Here is a 9,751-nt window from a genome sequence, read left to right as displayed (position 1 = left end):
ATACTGTTGATTTTTGTATTATTTTGTATTATGTCATACTTTATCAACCATGCTAATGTACTTTACTCTAACAAGTACAATACAGGGGAAATAGAAGCAAAAAAATATAATAACAACATTCTTGGTATGTTCACTTCTAAGACCACCGTCAAAGAATACAAATTAACATGCTCATCCCCAAATCAAGAAATTTGATAAGCATATTTCTAGTGCATATCATTTCTTTTCTTGATTTCTCCCCTTTCAATGTGTCTACACATTTGGAATATACTTTAATTGGTCATAGATAAATTTATTATGGTCCTTTGATTTTCATTGTCTAACAAGAAAATCTAGTTTTTAAAAATCAACATTTGAAAACAAAGAGTAGGAATATACCTTTAAGACCTATATCTAAATTACAAGGTGCTCTAGGTCCTAAAATTGACTCTACAATGGTTCCATGCCATAGTACCTATGATGTTTACCATGCTCTGAACCACAAGCCCTAGATTTTATGTACCGTAGCTGGGTGGAAGTGCTAATTCTACATTTATTTTGTGTTTATCGATTTGATTTCTAAGAAATGTAGACTGTGATGAAGTGTCTTGCTGTAATTGCCATCTATTGTGTGAAGGTTATATTACAGGTTCTTAAGGAGACAGAAACTGAAGTTTCAGTCATTAGTGCTAACTTACCTAATTGAGTCTTGGGGCTTTTTGGTCTTTGGTCTGTGATCCAAAGATAGCTCTAATTAGAAGGCATTTATCCAACCAAATTTTCAAGTTTAAATGAGTCTTTTTAGACTATGGATGTTTTGGCATGGGCTGGATGTAACAATGAGTACCATCAGGCATCAGCAGTCTTCTGGGGGCAATGGAGTCACCTACTGATGCACTAAACCCCACGCTAAGGACACATGTATCATCCCCCCACCACCTCCTTTATAGAAAATAAAATATATTGCCTTTCTAAGGAGATATTAAAACTCTTGCTTTTTTTATTAGCATTCAATGCTCAATGATTATTCTGGTTTTCATGTCTTAATGTTTTGAGTTATGGATTATATAGTACTTGAACATAACTATACACCTTAAGAAGGGTTTTGAGACCTGCATGGAAACACTCGAAATAGACAATAGTTTTAAGAACTGAAAATTGGCTAAAGGATTTGCTGAGAAAAACTCCAGGCTTCTTTCTTTCTTACAGCTGCTCTCAGTGTTGAAAGTGTAAAATGCGGCATCAAGTACAATGCCTCTTAAATGATAAATGGATGAAGTAGGTGCTTTGAATAGAAATACTAAATAAAGCTCTTCTGTTGAAATTATAGCCTTGGCACAAAATGGCATTTATTCAAGTCATTCAAACAACTCCATTCCAATTTACAAATAATGAAAAGACCTCATAGAAGCCCAGGCGCCTTTTCCTTGTCTGCTTATAAAAAAGTAACCAAAGGGAATCGAGTCCCAAGTAGTATTGGATCCATAAGCTTGCTTTTCTACCAATTTGTATTAAGAAGGTAAATGGATAGTTAACTGTTGGATGTTTTTCCTTTTCCTTGTTGTGAAAAGCAGAATTCTGTATGTATCAACTTTTCTTCCTCCTTTTTGACCAACAGAAAATGGCATATTTTATATCGATATATATAAAAATAAGACACATATCAACACATTTATGAACATATAGGCATATGCATAAATATATGTACATGTGTAAATAGATCATCTCAATGGCAGGATGAAAAAAATCTAAAATTTTGCTTACCTTTTCAAAACATAAACATTCAAACTCTCACTATGATTTCACTGAAAATATTTTCTTAAGCAATCATATCCTCATTTTATAACTATTATACAATTACAGATCAATTCTTTGTGGATAAGTCTTTCACCGAGTTCCTTTCAGGTTCAAGTTAGGTTAAGGACAGAAGACTTACTGTATTACAGAATTGAGGTTAATTTTGAAGTCCTGTACTCCTTCTCAAGTAATTTCATCCTGAACACATTAATAGAGGGCTACTCACTTGCCCCTTTGAAGTTATTTGGTTTTCCACGGGACCTAATTTCATCATGGCACCAAATGTCTGCCTCGCCACCATTCTGAGGGATGTCTGCTGCCAAATTTCTGAGCAAAAGTTGTCAATCAGGACTCACCTCTCCTTCCCTGGGCCAAGGCCTCCCATTCTGAGTATATTTGCTTTGATTCTGTCGCTTCTTTTGTCCTCCGTCGGCAAATTTGCACAGTAAAGGCTCACTGGGGGCTGGGAAGATAAGAAACCAATTTTATATTAGCAAATCCCCCTTAAAAATAAGTGATTATTTGAATCACAGTAGTGCTTTGTAATGAATATCTTTTGAAGTAAAGTCTTGCTCCTGGAGAGATATTTGGCCCCCTTTTAGTCTCAACTCTGTTGGCTGCTGTTCTAACTAACTGGGATTCAAAAAAAGTACTGGCAGACCATAAAAGAACATAACAAATATTGTTGAAAAAATAATCAGTTGAAGCAGAATGTGAACGCGCCTTGGAAGTAAAGAGACAGGCACTGACCCTTCCAGTTATGTTAGAAACATACTCAAAATTGGTATTTATGAGTGGATAAATATTTCTCCCTCAGTGCAACTGTGTTTTCACTGTAGGATTCAATTTTGGAAAGAGATGCTTAGGAACTTCTTTCTAAAAAGGGAGATATTTTGCTAATTGCAATCAAATTAGCTTTGTTTTTTCGTTAATCTTCTGCAAATTTCAAAGAAGTTGATCCCCCACCCAACTCTTTTCACTCCAATTTCTCTGTAAAATCTAGATAGACTCCCAGAGAGAACAACCATTAGACTGTTAAGTGAACCCACATGATAAAATATAGCTAAAGGATATGGCTATAACTCACGAATCACAACTGATTGTGGTGGTCCTGCATGACTTACGGATATTTATTTCCTACGAGAAAGTGACCAAAACTAAAGTATGTCAGAATTCCTCTTCCAACAATGACATTGCAAAATGACAATCTTTTAAAACCCAACAGGGCAAAATTATTCTGTGAGAACTGATGTTCGCTCTCACATCCTCACTTGAATGGAAAATTGCTGCTTATCATTACCACAAATATAATGAATGAATAAATGAATGAATGAAGGAATGAATAAAAAGAGAGCCATATTGGCCTGGCAAACTTGGTCAATACATTAATATGGTTGGGAGGGTTAACATGTTAGTTTATTTGCTTCAATAAACCAAATATTAATTTGTCAGTTTATAGTCCGAAAACCAAAATGAACCCCCGACCATCACTCCCTGAGGAAATGTGTTCTGCAAAAGACTAATGGTATTACTGGCCCTATTTTTTTAGTCTTCCCTGTGTCCTTGGCCTTTGCTGTGCAATGTTGTGGAGCCCTCTCACTCTGACTCTTGGTCTCACCCCATGTAAATTGCTTTGGCCAACGGCACATTAGTACATGAGACACAGCTGAAGCTTGAAATGGGTTTAAGCGTTGAAGCTTGCTTCTTTTGCTCTTCTGTGTGGCTGTGTGAATATGCCCAGGCTAGTTTGCTGGAGGATAAGATGAAAATGGAGATGAGTCATCCCTTCAATCTCAGCCAAGTCTGTACTAGATCATCCCATGGCCAGCCACTACCCAGACATGTGAATGAGTAATCCAAGATCAGCAGCAACACAGAGCTACCTGCAGTTGACCACAGAAAAATGTATAAACTCGGGTGATATAAGTCAAGTCTAGCACGCAAATGTGTGAACTAAAGAAATCTTTATTGTTTGATACGACTAAGATTTTGTAATTGATGCGCGGCACTACTGTCTTAATAGATAATTGACATAGTTTTCCCCAACATCCATTCTTCCTCATTCCCATCTCCAGCTAGATTATTTGCATTTGTTCATCTGGATAAAGCTAAAAATTATCAGAGAATTCATGAGAATCCATAATTGTTTCCAAAATCAATAGTGGAAAAAGAATAAAGACAAACAGGTATCTACAAATAAATATTTGGAAATCATTTGGCTCTATGGGGCAGAAATATTTTGTCTAATCCTCTTAGTTTACTCTTTAGTAGCACATCTCTGTTCATCACTACTGAAGGAAATGGCTCAAAGAGACAGGGGTCACCATTGACCAAGAGAAATGAAAAATAAAATGTCATTTTTGCCCTATACAGAACACACAGCTCTGTATATAAAGAGCACTCAATAAATGTCATTGCCTCACTGAACACAAGTGTTTTTCAGCTGGCTGCTCTGAGGAGCCTCTGACTTTGGTGACTTTGAGGAAGCCACAAAATCACACAAGAGAAAGACTGCTTCATGGAAAATCTACAGAAAGTTGCTGACTTTATGTAGGAAGTAGTGTCAATTCTTACTCCTGATGAAAAACTTAAAGGTTAAATGCAATCACTGATTTCCAATATTATATGAGTAAGAAAATTTCTTGTGAGATTTCAAAACTACATATTTATGTAATATGTAAAAATCATTCTTTGTATTTTATCTCCTGCCGTTTTGAAGATTTATGATACATATATCCATTAAAATGGGGTGGTCATGCAAACATGTTGGTTCATCACTGGCAGTAGTACAGATTTCTCACAAAAGGTTAATAAATCTAGACAAACCGTACATTTCCTGCTATAAAGAAATTGGTTCCAATTTCCTGTGAGGAGGGGTATCAGCCTTATATGCCTCTGTTAGGTAAAAGATTTTCCTAGCAACTAAATACACATACACATACACACACACACACAAGCTTTTCTGGTTTTGTTTTTAAGAGACTTAGTGAGTCAACTGACATACAATAAACTGTATGTGTCATACTATACAATCTGTAAGTGCTGGCATATGCATATACCCATGTGATCATCACTACTGTCAAGATAATGAACAAATCATCACCCCTACAAGTCAGAAGCTTCTTTCTACTCAAATATAGTCTTCTTGTTTAACCAAGGATCATTACCCAAGGAAAGAATTTTTTTCACTATTTCGTGCTAATTGGCTAAAATTTATCAAGCACTTTCACTTTACATAGATCATTGCCCTTAATCCTCACTACAACTCTGTGAGGCAATTAATATTTCCCCCCATTTTACAAGTGAGGGAAATGAGATTCAGAATGGTTAGGTGGCTCATCCCAGATCACAGACCTGGGATTTAAACCCAGATAGCAGTTAAACCACTAAGTACAATTATGCCCATTCTCAGTTAGAATGATTTGCTAAGTGTCACCCTCAAGGAAGAAAATGTCTTGTCATGCCTCTATGCGCTGTGTCCAAATAACTGGGATTTGACCACACATAAGTACTTTCATTTTTGTCCAGATCTATATTTGCATGTCCTACAGTCCATGTCTAAAGGATCATTAGAGATCCAATATGTCCTGGCAAAGAATGAGTATCCTCTTGGATGTGTAATTTATAGATGGGGAACATGTTGCCACTCCCTTCCTTCCTCAGTCCTGATTTTAGTTTTCTGTTAAAATCATAAAGCTTCTGTTATTAAGCTTATGTCGTATTTGTATTTAAAAAGGGACCAACTTGCTTATTTTGCTCCTAACATCTTTGCTGTTAGTTTCCAGAGTTTTATTCTGCCTCATGGTTGCAACAACACACTTACTAGTGCAAATGGTAATTTATCTTTAAATCATTAAATTCTACCTTTTATATTTCTTGGGTAATGGCTTGTATGAGCCATACTTTCTACTCTTTGAAGCAAGGTTATCTTTAGGGTCCTCTTATAATGATGCTTTTAAGGTCCTTGTTCTAAGAGTGGCTTCTCTTTAGGCAGTTCATCTTTCTATAGGCTTTAGCAGTCCCCAATCCCTGGTCCGTGGACCATTATTGGTCCGTGGCCTGTTAGGGACCAGGCCACAGAGCTCCCCTCCCATTCTCACTGTCTTCCGTGGAAAAATTATCTTCCATGAAACTTAGGAAGGGAGGGCGTCCGCACAGCAGGAGGTGAATGGCAGGCGAGTAGGTGGAGCTTCATCTGTATTTACAGCTGCTCGCCATCACTTGCATCACCGCCTGAGCTCCTCCGCCCCCAACCCTGGTCCATGAAAAAATTGTCTTCCATGAAACCCGTCCCGGGTGCCAAAAAGGCTGGGGACCCCTGCTGTGTTTAACACATCCACTGGGTGCATTTAATTGTTAGTGGGTACCACCAGTTTGCTTCCTGGGTTTGAAGTCTGGCTTCCTGACTAGCTACAAGGTATCAGGTAAGTTTTTTATTCTTTGTTTCTTTTTAAACATTTCTGTGATTCATTTTTCTCATGTATAAGATGGGGATAATAATACTAAATATTTGATAGAGCTATTGCGAAGATCACATAAATTAATGCATGTAAAGGGCTTAAAAGAGTGTATTGTACATGAATAAATACTAAATCCATTTTAGCAGCAACAATTATCATTGCTTAGCATCTCTTTTAGCCACTTTCCAGTTATCAGCTAGGAAACCTGATCACTTGTCAATGTTGCAGCATTCAGAGTGGCTTTATTTTCATCGGCTCTGTTCAATTTTAACTCTATGGAGATTTCATCAGCAGGACATGGAACTATACTTCAAGAAAAGTAAAAAGAAGATGTGTTCATGGAGAGGTTCTGTGTTTTTGAAATGGTTCTTGTTTTACTATAGCTTGTCATTCGAGACATCTGGCCACTACAGCACTGGGTCTCTCTGAGTCATTACCAGAATTTGGCTTCCATTATCTCCTGAGTATGATGTAAGTCATGTTCCTCTTATTTGTGTTGATCTATAGTTGCCTACAGTGAATGCTTCCTGTTCTTTTTTTTCATTTCTAATTATTATTACTATTATTTTTTAGAGATGGGATCTTGATATGTTGTCCAGGCTGGCCTCAAACTCTTGGGTTCAAATGATCCTTCCATCTCAGCCTCCTCAGTTGCTAGAACTAGAGGCATGCACCACCATGCCTGGTTGATTTTTTAAATTTATTTTTGTAGAAATGGGGTCTCACTATGATGCCAGGCAGGGCTTGAACTCTTGACCTCAAGTAATCCTTCCACCTCAGCCTCCCAAAGTGTTGGGATTACAGAATTGAGCCTGGCCTTATCCATCTTTTTTAAATGACACATTTGGAAATTCATTTCTGTTTTTTTTTTTTAATGCATTTGGTAAAACATTTTGGCCCTATCTGTATTCTCATTATAATTATCTTAAAATTAATATAGTAACATCAGATGTTTCAACTTAACAATGTGAATAAATATAGATAGGTCACTATCAATATCGATAGCCTAACAGTTTATGAAGATCCTCAAAAATCATGGTGGCTAAAATTTGAGATCTTTAAGAAAGTATAAAATTTACAAGACAATTCACAAAGACATCTCAGTTGAAAGGTAAGAAAGTCTCACCTCATGACTTTTTAGATTTCTCTTAGTGTTAAAAATAATTCTTTGAAAGTTCTCTTTTCAATATTGGAAAGCTTCAAGGTAGGTTTAAAATGCAGAATCTCATAGTCTATATATATTTGATCCTTGGCAAGCTAGAATATATTAATAATTATTTGGCAATATTTGTTTCAGGGATTCTTCTACTAAATTTTTTTATAACCAGGAGTTCAGGTTACAGTTAGTTATGATCACACCACTGCACTCTAGGCTGAGTGACAGAGCAAGACCCTGTCTCAAAAAAAAAAAAAAAAGAGATGGATGGTATCCGTAAGATTATCCTTGAATTCTAGGAGTCTAATTCTGATATTCCCTTTGGGAATATCAGAGTGGCAAGGAAAACATTAGCAAATTAGGTGAATTAAAATTCTTACAATCTTCCAGTTATTAGGTGATTCCTAAATACCTATGAGATAAAATACAAATTCCTTGATTAGTAGGTAAGGATTTGTCCCCTTAGTAACATCTTCATCAGTATCCTTCCATGCCTGAATGGTTTAGGGTTCCCTCACTTCTAAACACAGTTTCTCCACCCACCTACGCCCCCCGCCCCCGCCGCACACACACATATCCTCTGTCTGGTAAACTATTAATGCAAGGAAGCTCTCTTCGACTCTACCCTAGCTCACCACAGAGTGAAATTATCTAGTGCTTACGTAGCAGGTATTCATAGGTTCAATGTTGTTTGTGTTAGATAAGTCCTTTGATATGAGCAATTAGTTTCCAAGGCTTGGGGATAGAAAGTTAGCATAGTGGAGGTCAGGGTGAATTTTGGAGTGTATGTGTGTATGTGCATATTGTTAACAGCATTTTGCACTTAGGTATAGATAATACATGAAGTGATCCTACTCACAGCAAGGTCAATGGACCAGCAGCAAAGGTGTTCACCACCTGTGAGCTTGTTAAAAATGCAGAATCTTGGGCCCCTTCCCAGACCAACTGAATCAACATCTATATTTTAACCAGATACTCAGATGATTTGTGTTCTTCTCAAACTAAGTTTGAGAAGGACTGTTTTGGTTATGACTGGCTTCTTAACTGAAGGAGGAATACATCTTAGATGTTAAACATGAAATCCTCTGAATAATGAGATGATTTCAGTAGCACAGAAATATTATATTGTCTACAATTTCCTTATTGCAGGATTATGGTGCCAACTAATTTTGTTTAGTCTCTTTTAACAGTAGTTAAAATGAGACTAAATGAAGAAGAGGCCTTTGTGGAAGTGAGACGCTGTTATAAGCCACAGATTGTAATGTGCTAGAAGATGTTATGGTCTATCATGCAAATAGGGAGTATTTAAAATATAATTATAACAATGCATGGCAATAAAGTTGCACAGTAATTATGAAGGAGTAATTACTGCTCGCCTGTTTAGTGGAGTATTTCTTGTCTTCCAAACTTCGTATTAAACATGAAACATCCAATGCATAAACTGATATGATGATATAATGGCTTACAGGATTTGCTGTTTTAAGCAAACAAAACACCAGCAAAAACTTTGCTTAGCAAAATTAATTTATTTTGGTTTTCTATTTAAAATGTAAAATATCTGAAGTGTGATAAGTCACTAAGAATGCTCTCTAACATCATACTGATGAGTAGATATTAGCATCTAATAAATTTCAATAGCAGAACTTCTGCTTTCCCTTGGAGAATTTGAACATTTTTGATTTTTAGAATTCAATTCATTTAAATTTTGCAGTATTAGTATTAGATTGTGGTGATGGTTTTTAAATACTTCTTTATTACCACAGTCCCTAGTCTGGTGGTTTAAATATTAAATTTAAAAGTTCCTCACTTCAGATAGATTATAAATCTTACTTCAGAAAAAAAAATAAAAGTAAGGTGTGAGGAGCTGGGTAGAGAAGATAAGCTAATGACAAGAGAAGCAGTTTACTGGAAGTGAGTTTGTAAAGTCTTAGCGCGATGGAGGAATGAGACTAGGAATTTAACAAAAGAATTTTAAGAATTATAAGATAAAATGTTATAAAATTCTAATCCAGAAATTCCTTTTTCTAAAAGTACTGTGTGGATTTGAATTAGTTTTCAACTTAAAAAAAAAAACAAAAAACCCCAACTATCCCTGTGATATTCTGGGTAACTTGCACATTAAATTGTTCATACTAATGGATGAAAAAATGATACTGATAGAAGGATAATAATAAAACTCAGAAACATTTTTAATATAGTCATTCTTTTTTTTTTAAACTCAAATCTATTCAGTACCTGATATATACTTATATACTGTACCACCATGGGCTTCGCACCTGGCAAAGTGGTCACAGTCTAGAGGGAGAGAAAGCCAAGTAAAAGGAAAACTTTAATAGACTGTAGTGACTGCTATAATAGA

The 9,751-nt window shown here is 36.0% G+C and overlaps 1 protein-coding gene across 4 annotated transcripts in view; it reads right to left on the bottom strand.

Moving 5' to 3' along the window:
- RBMS3 (RNA binding motif, single stranded interacting protein 3) overlaps positions 1–9,751 on the bottom strand; it is a 725,478-nt gene that overhangs the window by 133,858 nt on the left and 581,869 nt on the right. For all 4 annotated transcript variants that reach the window (XM_012644534.1, XM_012644536.1, XM_012644535.1 and 1 more), the window contains one exon: positions 2,133–2,239. In XM_012644534.1, coding sequence (XP_012499988.1) covers positions 2,133–2,239 — 107 coding nt within the window. The remainder of the gene's footprint in view (positions 1–2,132; positions 2,240–9,751) is intronic.

This window comes from Propithecus coquereli, unplaced genomic scaffold, assembly GCF_000956105.1.
Source record: "Propithecus coquereli isolate 6110/MARCELLA unplaced genomic scaffold, Pcoq_1.0 Scaffold214, whole genome shotgun sequence".
NCBI classification, from domain to species: domain Eukaryota; kingdom Metazoa; phylum Chordata; class Mammalia; order Primates; family Indriidae; genus Propithecus; species Propithecus coquereli.
Note: the sequence above shows the minus strand (reverse complement) of the source record. Positions and strands in the feature narration are given on the sequence as shown.